The sequence below is a fragment of the Ambystoma mexicanum genome, chromosome 4p (genome assembly GCF_040938575.1).
Source record: "Ambystoma mexicanum isolate Mex_15411 chromosome 4p, UKY_AmexF1_1, whole genome shotgun sequence".
In the NCBI taxonomy this organism is placed as follows: Eukaryota; Metazoa; Chordata; class Amphibia; order Caudata; family Ambystomatidae; genus Ambystoma; species Ambystoma mexicanum.
This window is the reverse complement of record NC_090927.1, coordinates 1232267552-1232281596: the sequence shown is the minus strand read 5'-3', so window position 1 is coordinate 1232281596 and position 14045 is coordinate 1232267552. Positions and strand designations below refer to the sequence as shown.

The following is a 14045-nucleotide window of genomic DNA, read 5'->3' as shown; positions in this document are numbered from 1 at the left end:
TATCATGCTCGACCCCGGGCCCCCAGTCTATCATAGGTGCACCAGGTAGACTTTCAACTCTGAGTGACCCCTGCTGTAGAGAGTGAATGGTATCTGAATGCCTCTAAGCTTGAAAGGACTCCTACATCACACTATCCTCCCAATCGCAATGCACTTGTGGTCAGTTCCATACGCTTGCATGTGTAGATGCTTCCTTCCCATTAAATGACTAGGAGCCACCAAGTAATACTAAAGTGCATCTCAAAAGGCTTTATACAATCAATATCGAAGGTCCTTTCGTGGCAAACCAGCTTTGGGATCTCAGGATAATGTGGCTGATTCGGCTGATAGAAACAAGCAATGTATTCAAAGGTTTTTCACAGGTACTTTGTGTACCTCTGTGTGACATCCATGATATGGTCTGTATTCTCCTATGTATAATGTTGGGTATAATGTATTTTGTATTGTTTTTATGGAATGTTCTGTGCATTGCCGAAATAAACATAATGATGATGATGAATGTTGGGCTTTCATGGTCCCTTTTAGGTGATTTATGTTGCCGTGCAATCCTTAAGGTAGGATAATAGCAACCTTCATTTTCAAAAGAGGTCTGTATGAGTCTCATGGTTCTCCTATAGGATGTATACATTTAGCAGATAAGTCCTTGTCAACAGGCTGCTGGACTTCCTATGTAGACTCCATTTTCAATGTCTGCTATGAAGGGACTTATTTTAGATGACACTTGGTGATCTTCCTATGACTACCTTATTGACGACTGACAATGTGTGCCGTGGGTGGACTGACTGCATCCTTGGAGGACGGTAGTTAATCAGTGGTAATGTTAGGTTTAAGACTTCTGGCATTCTCCAAGATGGAGGTGTGCCGTTCAGCTACTCAGCGCACGTATTATTGTGGTACTTTTGTTATTTTCCCATGTATTCCTGGGATGCCTTTGCTAGAGAAGGGAGCTGTAGGATTTCACGCGGTTGTTCTCGCAGTCGTTTCATTCTCTACTCAGAACGTTGCTTTACATAGGTGAAAGCCTACATGGCTTCGGGACTTGGCTTGCATGTTACATGCGAAGGTCATTTTTTTATATCATAGAATGTTTTCAATAATACAGTCCTAGTTGAGTCGTTCTATTCTTATCTTCTGTTCCTTAATTCTGTGGAAGTGCCTAATACCAAGGCAGATGGTTTTATGAAAGCTGGTGTCTACTACTGCTTGGTATGTCCTCATTTAGTTAGTTCTATGACCAGGAGTGAGAAATAAAAGGATGTCAAGGTTATGTATGGCGATTACTCTAATCATCCAACTCGTCACAGTTCTAATGTCCCCCTCCCTTCTGGATCATTTTAATTCGGCCTGATTGGCTTGTTGTATGTACAGAAAGGTGTCTTTTTGCCCAAGGGACATTAAGAGACTACTGAAACATTCTGATTTTGTTTCCTTTACTTTTACTGTTGCACAAATGATTGTCTCAGAGGCAGGGACGCCTTAATTAGTACTCTGAAGAGTCAGGAGAACTAGAGTAATAGGATTACCATACATCATCTTGACAAAATGTATTATCTGAGGTTTGCACTGTAACAGTGAACAGGCAAAGGAGCTTGCAGCATCTCAGCATCCATTTCAGCTTCAGCCGTCAGTCATGGAAAAAGTGTTGGACTGCAAGTGGTTCCAGATTGTGAGGAGGATTCTAGGTTGACGGTTGAGGATGGAGGCAGGAGAGGTGTGGAGTCCTGGTTTAAACATTTAAAGACTTGATGAACCCTTGCCTGCAGCCTGCAGTTCATTCTATGCCACTACACAGCCCAGTTGTACATTGACTGGAGGGGATCTGTTATGTTTGCACTTAGGTGCAAACAGGTTGATTTGGGGCGATTTTCATCATTTGCATTGCAAAGTGCAAAAAGGAGATGTAAAATGCAGGGGAACCCTCCCTTACCCTTTTGGGCTTTGCAGTGCAAGTAAGGTCAATTCTACCTGTATTTACTCATGGAAGGCATCATTTACATTGGATTCCACCTGCTTCTTTCAGATGTAAAAAGTCAGACACAGGAGACGGACAACTAGACATGGTTTCAAGTGATTAACTTTATTAAATTAAAGAAGAAATGCCTCTCCTAGCGCCACTACTACAACGAAGGTTCCTTATTCTAAAAAAAAGAATAAGTGTGCTCATCAGAATGTCTTACAAAAGTATAAACCTTGTCTTCCGTCGAAACCTATGCTATCACGCTAATTAACCATAACACTAAAAAAGGAAAACAAAAGTTGGCCTGAAAAAGTGTCCCTATTCCGCCTTCTTGGCTTGTGCTAGTTTGTGCTTGACCCCCCTCCCAAAGTGTCTCACTCTAAATGTGTTGGTATCCGTAAAACAAACCTAATTTTTAAAAAAACGAAGGAGAAATTACCACATTTTTGTGACCCAAAATGGTAGGTATTTTGCTATATGTATACTAAATAATAGGTGGGGGTGGGATAAGGGTTTAAGTTATGGTGGGGGGCAGTCAGGGGCACTGAAAGGGGTCTCCCCCCGCATTAAAAAAAAAGAAAAAGTAAAACAAGAAAAAGGTCATTTTCGTTTTTCAGTACAAAATATTAGGTCATTACTCCATTTGTTTTATTTCTTTGAAATATTCACGGATATCCGAATGTGTCTGGGTCCTTGTTGAAGCTTAAGGCTGAGCCCTATCGTAGAATTCAAAATTCAAGTCCCTTAATTTCCTCCACAAGAGGGGACTCCTGATCCATTCTAGCAACATCTCTATCAAAGCAAGTAGTTCTCTTCTTGATTCTGTAATTTGACTTTGCAGGTCCTTCAGCTCAGATCCACCCCCTCGAAGTGTCTCAATTTTGGTAACTTCTTGTGGGTTCTTGGTCTCACTTTGATGCCCTTGGAATGTACTCCTGTATTGCTGGTATTCGGTAATCCCTCATTGGCGGTTATGTTTAGCTTCACCTCCTTGGAGTGTTGTTCTCCTCTCTTGTCAGTATTTGGTAGCCCCTGGTGGGTTATTATTCTCACTTTTGCCCCCTCAGAGTGTTCTTGGCACAATCCATGGACGAACGCACTGCCCATTACGGAAACTGCGTAAGCCTTTACTGCCCCACTGACACTCCTGGCGGTTGCCATGGCCTATCCAGCAATGCTATGTATCTATGTGCCCTACTTTGATCACTGTCTATTCACGTGAAAAGCTATCCTCGGTTGTCAAGATAATCCGACGTGCGGTGGCACGTCAGCACGCATTACCGACACTGTGGAAGTATAAACAAACAAGACTCCATGGTGCGATGCTTCTAATTAATTTAAGTTCCCTCACGTTCTGACCTTGAATATATGCCATTCTGATCTCTGTTTCCTGACCCTTTGCTTTGCTCCCTGACTATTCTTTGGATTAAACATTGACTGTACCTTTTCCTTGGATTATTTCCTGTTACAAACCTGGTTTATGTTTAACGGATTACATTTTGGATTCTCCTAAATCTGTACTTGTGATTGTTGGCCTATCATCAACTGCTGTATCCTGTGTGGAATTGTGAAAACAGTGGGATTGCGTTATCGTTTGCAACCAGCGTCGTGCAGAGAACTTTGGGTGCTATGCAGCTATATAACTGTGCACTTGGGTTGTCGTTAGTGCATCCTAGTGTCGATCAGGGAAGTAGGTCCCTACTAACCAACCTAATCCCCTTCCTTTCCACTTCTAGTCCCCTCTTCAGTTGTGTACTTCCTCAATATGAACTCAAGAATCCTTCACTTACCTCCATTTGGGTCAATACCTAAGTTTTTTGCCACCAGACTTCAACTACCATTTCTTAAGTCCACGCCCAATAGTATACAGATTAGTCTTTTTCCCAATTCTGTAGATTTACTTTAAGATCCATACTAAAACCCATATTCGTTCTTTGCAGCTTGGCGTATACCTGGTGGTACTTTTGCTTTTCGTCTGAATTACAGTTATCCAACAAACAGAGCAGTACTTCATAAGAAAGGTTGCCCTCCTTGAGGAGGCCCTATTGGAGGGGTCCATGAGGAAGAATCAGTTGACAGTCTCCATTGTGATCGCTTACCGATATCTTGACCTCCTATTGCCTTCCTCGTGAGTATTAACAGTCCTCCTCTCTTCTTTATATTCAGCAACCCCTTGTGAGTTGTTATTCTCGCTGACACCCCCTCAGAGTGTTCTGCTTACCCTTGGGAGTTTTTTAGCCCTGTGTGGGATATCAAGTTTGCTTTGACCCTCTTTGAGGGTTTCTCTCAACCTTTGCCTTTCTATAGCCGTCTCCGGGCCACGTGGATCATTGATCTACTTTCTTATTGTTCTGACCTTCCTCCAGATGGAGTCAGAGATCAGCCGCCCTCCTCCCTCTCCTTATTGGGAACTGTGTATCTGCTTTTCCATGGTGTCTGCCAATTAGGGGAGGAGGCCGCTCCTTCTGTCTGCGAATCGCTCTTCTCATTTCTTCGGGCCCCTTATGCTCCATCCAGACACCTCGCTTCGAGCACACAAGTCTGCCATCTTGGTTGCGGCTTGGTCTCTCTGATCCCAAAGGCTTGGGACTTGGGGCTTCCATGGATCCTGGGATCAGCAGAGTCCCACAGGCTTCCAGCTCTCTCCACCCACCACGGATATGTCGTGGTCCTGCCTCCTTGATGCATCGGTTCCATGCTGTAGCGGTGGCTTCCGCTATGCGCAGCCTCTCTAGCACTGGCCTTCTCCCAGGGATCCACATGTCCCGCATCAGGTCCTCCAACCGAGGTAAAGGTCTTGTCCATTATATGTCTCCCCTGCAATGGGAGAGAGAATCTCATTCGTCTTGTGGTTCAGGTCTCCAGGAAGGGTCATCAGCACAACCAAGCACATTTAAAGGGCCTGCGTCCTCAAATTGTTATCAGTTCACATGTATGCAACAACCATTTGGGAAATTGGTGATAAGGGAGGGGTTACTGATTGGTCCACTTGAGAGCCCTTTTTTGCCTAAGGGGGATTCACTCCCAATGGATCACGCTTGCCCAATCCCCTAGGGAGTCTTTGGCGTAGTAGGCTCAGCTCCCGAGTCTCAAAGGTGGTGGCTCCCACTTGGGGAGAAGGGATGAATTCCATGAATTCGTCACACATATAAATACATAGCATTTACGACAGCATTCAATTATCATGCTGGCATGAATGCTGTTGCATTTCTATGACAGAGAGAGTAAGGGGTGGAAATGGATATTGCTTTCCATCCCCCCGCTCCATCATACAAGTGAGGAAAACGTGCAATATAGTAAAAGGTAGGTGTCAAATATTTACACTTTTATATTATGTTTGTATTTTACCTTACTCCACACAAAAAATGAGTTCCATATTGCTTGGTTAGAAATGCTTGTGCTCACTCACGTATAATCTAATACCTGAGCAATGCCACAGAGACCAAAGAAACGTCATGTTAAGACATGGCATTTTAGGACTTCCTATCCCAAAAGTTTAACTGGAGCTCTCTGCCTGAGAGATATTGTGTGTCTTAAGTCTCCAAAATGTTTACTAATGTAATGTTTTCCTCTTTCAGGGAGACAGCGGTGGCCCTCTTGTTTGTCAGAATACAGATAAGATCTGGATCCTTGTTGGAGTAGTCAGCTTTGGGGGAGAGCATTGTAACAATGCCATGGTATTCACTAGAACTGCAAGTTACATTGACTGGATTAAAGCGGAAACCGCTAAGAAAGGAAAGCCATTATTTCCCAGCGTCAACAAAGAAAAAGTGCAGCCAACAGCGGAGCCACCAGCGGAGCCACCAGCCGACACACAAGCGGCAGAAAATCTTGGTCGCATGGAACATGCTGAAACAGAAACGACTTTGCTCCAGATATGGATGATTTTTGCCTCTGTTTTTGGGTCGATCATTTTTGGCAATTGCTGCAATTTGGATTATTAAGTATGCTAGAAGAAAGGCCAAAATGAAACCGTAAATCTGCTTCTAATACAAGCTACAATTAAACGCCTTTGCACTACCATGTTAACAGGCAAATTATATGTGTTAGTCACATCTTGATTATATTTGACCTCAAAACAACAATACATACATATTTTACAGTGTGTTGTTCATGCTTATGGGAGATAGAAAGTTGGAAGGCAGAATACTAGGTCTAATTTTAAAAAAATCCTTTTTAGCTGATATACCTGGCGTTGCCTTTGGATTTTATTTTCCTACAGGTACTATTTGTTAGAAATACCTTAAAATAGCTTTACGCTTTTATGCTTTTTGGAAAGGTCCCATCCTGTCCTAACTCTCCCCTACCCCACACCCTTCTCCCTCACCGTTCTCAGGCCTCCCATGGCCCCCTAGAACCCTTCCCTCCTACTCTTCTCTTTCTCTCCCCTATCACCTCATGAGATTTCTAGACAAGTCTTCCCTATGAAAGTCTCCTCCAAACAGGTGCTCCCCTGCTCCTCCAGAACTATCAAGGACAACATTGTCTCCCTTGCTCCAGTCCTGGCTGATTTCTGCAATCACTCTTTTGCCAATGGATCCCTCCTGTTACTCCTCAAAAACACCCTTGTGCACCCTCTCCTCAAAAAGCCTACTGCTGACCGCTCCTGTCCTGCTTACTACGGCCTTATCTCCATTACTCCCTTTGTGGGCAAAGTCTTGGAGAAGCTCACCATCTTCCAGCTTATCCACAACACTGAATCTATTGGTTGTCTCCACGTCCACCTGTCGGGGTTCAGAGCCGCCAGAGGCATGGAAACTGCACTCCCGAACACCCGTGAAGACTTGCTCTCTAATCTTGATTCCAACTCTCCTTCCGTTCTCATCCTTCTTGACCTTTCCTCTGATGATACGGCCAATCATGCCCCCTTAAAATTCCATACAAGGTGTGAAGGATAAGGGTTAAAGATCGGGTCGGGGCCAAGGGCAAAACCCCCAGGACAGGTAAAACAGGTTAGAAAAGGCAGAAAAAGGCCAGAATTTGTTGATTGTTTATCAATGAACTGAACATTCAGCGACTTTTGTCCCTCCCTACTGTCTCCAAGTAACTCTTCCTTGCGACAGCGCAGAATTCGGAGGTGTTTTCACCTCGAAATGAAGGACTGGGTTGAGGAAGAGTAGGACTGAGACTAATAATGATTACTGACAAGTATTAGGGACACTTCCAGATGGAGATTGTATTCATATAAATGTGGCATTTACAATTTGATTAGGTTAAATCATTCTTTGTCATCCTACGCATATAAACAGGTCAAAAGCTTTCCTGCAAGAATACAGGAGTCACCCTATAGAGACAGCCACACTTTTGCTATATTATCTAAGAAGCATAGCATGATACATTGGCCTGGGCATCCTGCCACATGACCTGTAAAGTATTAACGTGTGGAGTGGATTATGACAACTGATGTCCTAGAGTCCAGTAGCCTTGCAGTCTATTCAAATGTTATATGTTTGGGTTGGATTCTTTGAAGGGGGAGGAAACATGTCTTCCTGGTAATAACAGCTTTCCAGAGAGGCTATGTTGTCATATTTACACCGGTCCCTCCCCTCCTACCCATTTTCAAAGGTAACAGTTCTACATGGGAGACAGAAAACTGAGTTGAGGAACCGGTGGTGCCTGTTGTCCCCCACATTTTGTAGTAGCAGGGTCCTATTTTCTCAGATAATTCCGAAATCCACTAACGTAACTTCTCTTGGGCTCTGTCAAATAAAAGTCATGCTTCAATATACATTTGTTTTTAAGTCAAACAAGTGCTCTAGGGACTGGACTGGTGGTGGGTAATTTATAATGCTGTGGACCTCGGGAGCAAACACTAGTACACTACCAGGATAACTATCGGCACAGGTGAGTTGCGTTTCCATGTTTCCCCCTCCCAGACGGCAGGGGGCAGTAGGCCAGGGATGGAAACCTGCCATAAAAATTGGAGGCACTCAGTATCAGGTCTGCAGTTGGTTAAAACTGTTCTTTCACTAGCTATAAACGCACAGGTTGTGCTAAGACTCCGACAAAACATTCCACCTGTGATTGTTTGTGTCACAGGCTCCATTACCAGCAATCATCTTCTCGTTTAAAAATGCAACTTGTCTGGTTATTCCTGTGATCACGCCTCAGTTTGAGAAGTCAAGATGCGAACAATTTGCATGAATGAGAAAGTGCGTAGTCACTTGTATTTTCCTCAACAGGTGTGGCTTGCAACTTGGAGAAGTTTTGTACAAAGGCCTGGGTGCAAGAACATTTACAATACTCTGAATGGGTCTGGAAAGGGTAAAAGTGAAAGAGTTAAATACAAGAAATGCAGTTCAAATGTCGGATATCAACTATCATGGGCTGGAGCACTAAAACTGGACAGACGCAAAGAGAGCAGGAACAATGAGGATGGACCTAGGTCACATGGGGAGGGGGAACACACTGACGAGATTCTTCTAGAGGTGATTGCAAAATACAGTGTATCTTTTAATCACATTCATGTTTTTCTGTCTTTTTGGTCTTTTATTGTGACCTCCAAATGGTTAAGACAGTAAGGAGAAGGGAGTGTTTTTGTTTTTCTGATGGTCGTAGAACATAGAATGCTTGACTACTAACTGCTTTAGGAAATTATTCCGAGAACTGTGCAAAGATGGTTAATGGTGAGCAATCGGAATGTATGCAACATTCAGAAAGGCTGTTGGCACCTTGCCAGAAAGGTACTCGACGAGTTATTCAGTATTTTAACTGCAGAGAGCTCTTCTAAGACCGCTTCACCACACCTTCACCCCACTACCCTGAAATCTAATGAAAAATATACCCTTCTGCTGCACCAATGCCCCTGCACAGGAGGTGGCACGGCCATGGTGGGTTGGGCAGGTATAACAGTTTTGTTGTTATATTGTTTGCCACAAAATGCAGGGGGCAGTTTCGGTGAGGTAACATGGGATGAGGAGAGGGTGGTTGATGGGTGATAGGAGGCGGGGCGAAAGATCACCTCACATATTTTGCAGCACAGCTTTTTTTAAAAAGCATAAAAAAGATCCTGCTATGAACATTCTGCAGTAAAACCACATGGAACCCTAGGGGGAGGATGACTTGATGATTACACGTCTATATATTAAGAGTGGGAACTATGAATGCATCACATAGTCTGATCAGGTAAGAGTAAAGCACAACAGGAGCAGTATACAGGAATAGCTCACGTTGGGGGACTTCTCTCAAATGCGTATAATAACATCACAAAACAAGTGACAGAGTCTGGCGAAATCCTATACTGGCCCCAAGAGGTAGAATGGAGATCCAAAGCATCAATGACAGGACTTGTGCCACAACCCGGCTCAAAAGTGTTTCAGTCATGAAGATAACACAGACAGAGAGTGATTAGTATTCCTCTAAACCTCTATATTGGTGGCATGTGCCAAGGGCAAGCTATGTTCTTTAGAGAAATAAACAACAATAGTACTTCATGAGCCAAAGTGAAAACGTTTTATCTTGTGTTCTATAAAAAAATACACATTATATACACTGTGTTACAATGTAACCTTGTATTAAACACTAAACATAAAATAAGACTAACATTGTTGGAACCTTTACTCACCCTCACAAATAAGAGTAACAAACTAACAATGCGTGGATGTCTTTCGGGGGTAGTTCCACTTTAGAGGGGGAAAAAAAGCATACATGAAAAAATACTCCTTAACTTTGTTTTCTCCGGGTGATTTGTAAAGCTTGAGTGCATGGATCACTCTGGGTCCTAGCGCGAGTTTCGAGAAATACATCAAGTTAAGATCAGCACATAAAAATAACTTTATAACATAGTGCACTTACATGCAGTGATGCATAGCAAACATACAGAACATTTGTAAAACAAAGTTCAATTCAAACAACAACCCCAACATATAACTTAAATGACATGAGAACATACTCCCAAAAATTATCTCACAAGAACATACACTCTTATTGTGATCTTGACACTACATTTCACACCAAACAATAAATAGCATTTGCATGCTAACAGTAGTATACATACAAAACACTAATAACACATTATGCCATTAACACATAAGGCAACAGTCCAAAACGAAAGGGTGCATTAAGGTGCCAAGAATGTTCATTTGATGTTAAGTTTTAATATTAGGTTAAGCCTTAATGCAATCAATTCCAACTTTGCAGAAGACTTTAACTTTACATGAATAGCAACCATAACTTTAAAAAAAGAACACTGATTTCTTTATTTCTTTTTAAAATGTATGTATTGTATGATTTTTATGTGAATAACGTTGACAGGTTATGTTGGGTGCGATGGATCATCTTGTATGTTTTGCAAAATATTCTTGATTTTGTGGTGTGTTTTCCCCATTTGTTTTGCATCTCCGTCCCTGCTGTGCATGTTCAGCAGTCGTACTGCATGTTGGATGTAGTTGATCATCTTGTCCGTTTCGTGGAATGCTTTTTTCATTTTGTTTTGTCCCTTTGGTTCTACCATGTGTAATCATTTTGTGCATTTCACAGACCATTTTAAATTATTTTTCATTGTATTCTTTTTCCCCTGCAGCCCTAGTGCACACAACTGAAGAGGTGTGTGTGTGTATGTGTTTAGGGCTGCAGATATTTTCGACCATTTTTGGTATTATATTTTCCTTTTTGTTTTATCCCCTTGCTCCCACTGCTCCCCCATGGCACCGTGACTGTGTGTTGGGCGTGGGCAATCAGCTTGTGAGTTTCACTGAATATTCTTTATTTTGTCCCTCCACCGACTACAATAGAACAGCAGCCCTGTTGCTTATTGAGTCAGACCTACCATTTTGTGTTTCACAGAGTATTTTTCATTTTCGCAAAATGTTTTTCAATTTATTTTGTCCTTCCAGTCCTGCTGCGCATGTGCGGCAGCACTACTGCAGATCATCTTTTGTGTTTTATAAAAATGTTTTTCATTTTGTGGTATGTTTTTCATTCTATTTTGCACCATGGCACTACTGCGTTTTGGGTGGGGTTGGTCAACTTGTCCAATTCAGGGAATATTTTGCATTTCACTGTATGTTTTTTATTTTTTATTTTGTCCCTCTGATCTTAGAGCACACTGTCACTCAGTTCCACCTGCGATCAAGAAAGACAGGAAGACCAAATGTCCAGGTTTAGTATTTTTTGTAGGGAATTGTTACAACACCGGGAAATTCAAATTAAAAACAGGTTCTTCCCAAACAAACACATGGTCAGGCTGTTCCTTTCATCAAGGGGGTTAGGTCACTTCCCCCTCAGGATCCTTCCCTTTCACAAGGTCTCGAGTTACCTCATCCCTCCCACTAGCATTGCAGGCCATGGGATGACCAAAATCCTTCTTCATGGTCTAAACTAGACGCAGGCTCTTTCGGGGTCCCTAGCCCACAAATCACTCTAATGAAACATTTGTGTACATGCGCGTTATAAATGACATATCATATCAATGTATTCACAGCAGGCTCACCTGTGCGAGCAGCGATTATGGGGGGTAGAGAGGGGTCCACTGGGTCTTCCTTGCATCCTCCTGGTTTTGATTTCCCCATCTCTATACACTCACACTAAACTCCCTGACCTCTGCTTGTTCCTCCTCCCATTGTTTGGTCCTAGTCTAGGGCCAACTGGGCATGCCAGAACATGCCTACTCTTACTGGCTAAAGTTTGGTATTCTCTTCCTGCCTGGTCCATGTTCATCACCACCTGATTCTCCTCTCTGTTTCCCAATCTCCATTGTGTGTTATCCCTTCAAATCCCTTGTGCACCACCTGTCCTACGACTGCCATCTCCTCTTTGTGGTGTTCTTTCTTCCGCCCCTTCAGTATTGGCTTTTCCCTCTGATGGTACTGTTGGCTTGGAGGATTTTTATTACTGCTTAATGCAAACACTCCTCGGTCCTGTACAGAATGTACCATGGAGACAGAATCATGGCATGCGTGCGTGGAATGCACAGCGGCACCTGTGAGGTCATGCCGAGAAGGCCATGGTCTCAAGAGTAGTACACCCAGACCCCTCTCTGCACTGTTCTTGGGAAAAGATCTGGCTGGCCCTTGTGATAATGGCCACATCTGCACAAACAGGTATGTGGCTTATCACAGACTCTAGCAGAATACAGTTTTCCCCAAAGAATAGGCTTTGCCTTGGACTGGGTGTGGCCTGCCGAGAAGAAGTGCATAACAGGGTGTACACATTTAAGGGGGCCAGAAGCCTCTGTCTGCCAATGCTGCAAGATAAGTGCTCGTATAAAGCCAGATTTCCTCTTTCTCCGTGTCCTGGTGGATCTTTCTGAGTGTGAGTAGTGTGGGCAGTCTTGTTCCCCGACTGAGGCTTTCCAGGCCCTAACATATGGTTCATTGACCGGGAAGCCTCACTCAGAAGAAGGCACATCTCACACACAATAGATAAAAGAAAGTGAATATTTGTTTTGGTTCCTTCATCCCCAGGACACCAACAAAGGCTCATCAGCAAACCCCTCCATGAGGCACCAATGCTAGGTATAGTATAGCCTCAGAGCGCCATAGTGTGCAGAACAGGGTCTATGGGCTAAGAGGACTATTAACGGCCAGAGCATGAGTTGGTCAGAGAACCTAAGGTTTGGACTCTAAGCGATACTTCAAAATGTGGGATTGAAGCTGGAAATAGTGGGGTTTGAATTAGGGACAGACTATTGCCGCCTTCTGTTCATTGACTAGATGGGAGGGAAGAAGCAAAGAAGGTAATGGAGAGTTGCCTTTAACAAAAGGGCAAACAGTATAAATGAAAAGACATTGCACGCCTCCCCTGGGCACAGATGAGACTATTTTGACCTCTTCGCCCAAATATCGTACAAAGAGAAAAGACACCTTAGGATAACAGCTATTTGCAAAGGATGCCTACGGGCAAAAGCGGAGGTAGACATGTTGAAAAAAGACAACGGATTTCTTATGCCGGTATGAGAAAAATAAGTATAATTGAAGTTAGCCACACACCTCATGTGCATGCAGATGTCAGCAACAGTGGTAGAGAAGAAAGAGGAATGCAAGGAACTAAAGTGACAGATAAGAGGCCTGGAAGACCCTTTTCATCTTTTACAGAACGCGTTTGACCAGTACCTAGCAGAACACCTCATTGATGCTACTGCACCTATGGGCCCCCTGTCATCCGTGCAATATGATGAACGCCCCACTTACAATATTCCTAACATGGCCTTAGTCAAATGGAGAGTTAGTTCCTCCTTGCCGGATCCACAAACAGCACTCCCAGCTTCGGCAGAATTACTTGAAGGGGTGGAGCTAAGAAATGTACCGAAAAAAATACAAGTTGCGATAAAAAAGCGCAACAGTTTTATGAACAAATTATGCTCAAAATAATATGGGTCTGTAAGATGATGTCTGCAATTTCCTGGAGTGCAGCTGAATGGCGCATGAATGGATTTGTCGGCACAACCCAGGCAGTAGCAAGCTACTTTCATTTAACTGTGTGTTGGCTATGTATGCCTTTCCCCAAACATGCTTATCAGGGTATCCCGCTGATGGCGGACATCTTCCTACGGCAGTCATGGAAAAAGCAGTTGCTACACAACTACATGTGACAATCAAACAACTCCACCTCCTAAATGACTATCAGTCAGGGTTCCGCCGAAAGTCTAGCATCGAGGCAGCCTCCATCCAGGTGGTGGATGATGCTTTCCAAATCATGGATAAGGGCGACTCATGCCTCCTCGTCCTCCTTGACCTACCGGCTGCATTTGACACCATTGGCCACTTCATCCTTCTCCCCCTCCTTGCTGACAGGACGGGATTCTCTGGCACTGTCCTGAATTGGTTTTACCCCCCACCTCTCAGGCAGACACCAAGCTGTCCAGATCAACTTGTTGCATCTAGACACCTCCAGGTCTCGTGTGGAGTCCATCAAGACTCCATCCTCTCACCAATCCTTTTTAACCTTTATATGGAGCCTCTGGGCACTCTCCTCAAAGATCCCAATATAGCCATCCACCAATACACGGACAATACTCGGTAGTACATGAGAGTAAATAGTGTACAGGACATCAGTCGTGTCTGCGATTTACCTAGCCATCATCCAGCCATCATTTGCCTACCTCAAACTAAACCCATCCAAGACTGAATTCATCATCATCTGTCTGCCT

At 43.5% G+C, this 14045-nt stretch overlaps 1 protein-coding gene across 2 annotated transcripts in view; it reads left to right on the top strand.

Annotated features, from left to right (window-relative positions):
* Window positions 1-5999, top strand: part of LOC138453757 (chymotrypsin-like elastase family member 2A) — a 341724-nt gene extending 335725 nt beyond the window's left edge. For both annotated transcript variants that reach the window (XM_069606886.1, XM_069606887.1), the window contains exon 5: window positions 5536-5999. In XM_069606886.1, the coding sequence (XP_069462987.1) occupies window positions 5536-5901 (366 nt within the window). In that variant the 3' untranslated portion in view covers window positions 5902-5999. The remainder of the gene's footprint in view (window positions 1-5535) is intronic.
* Window positions 6000-14045: the final 8046 nt, after the last annotated feature.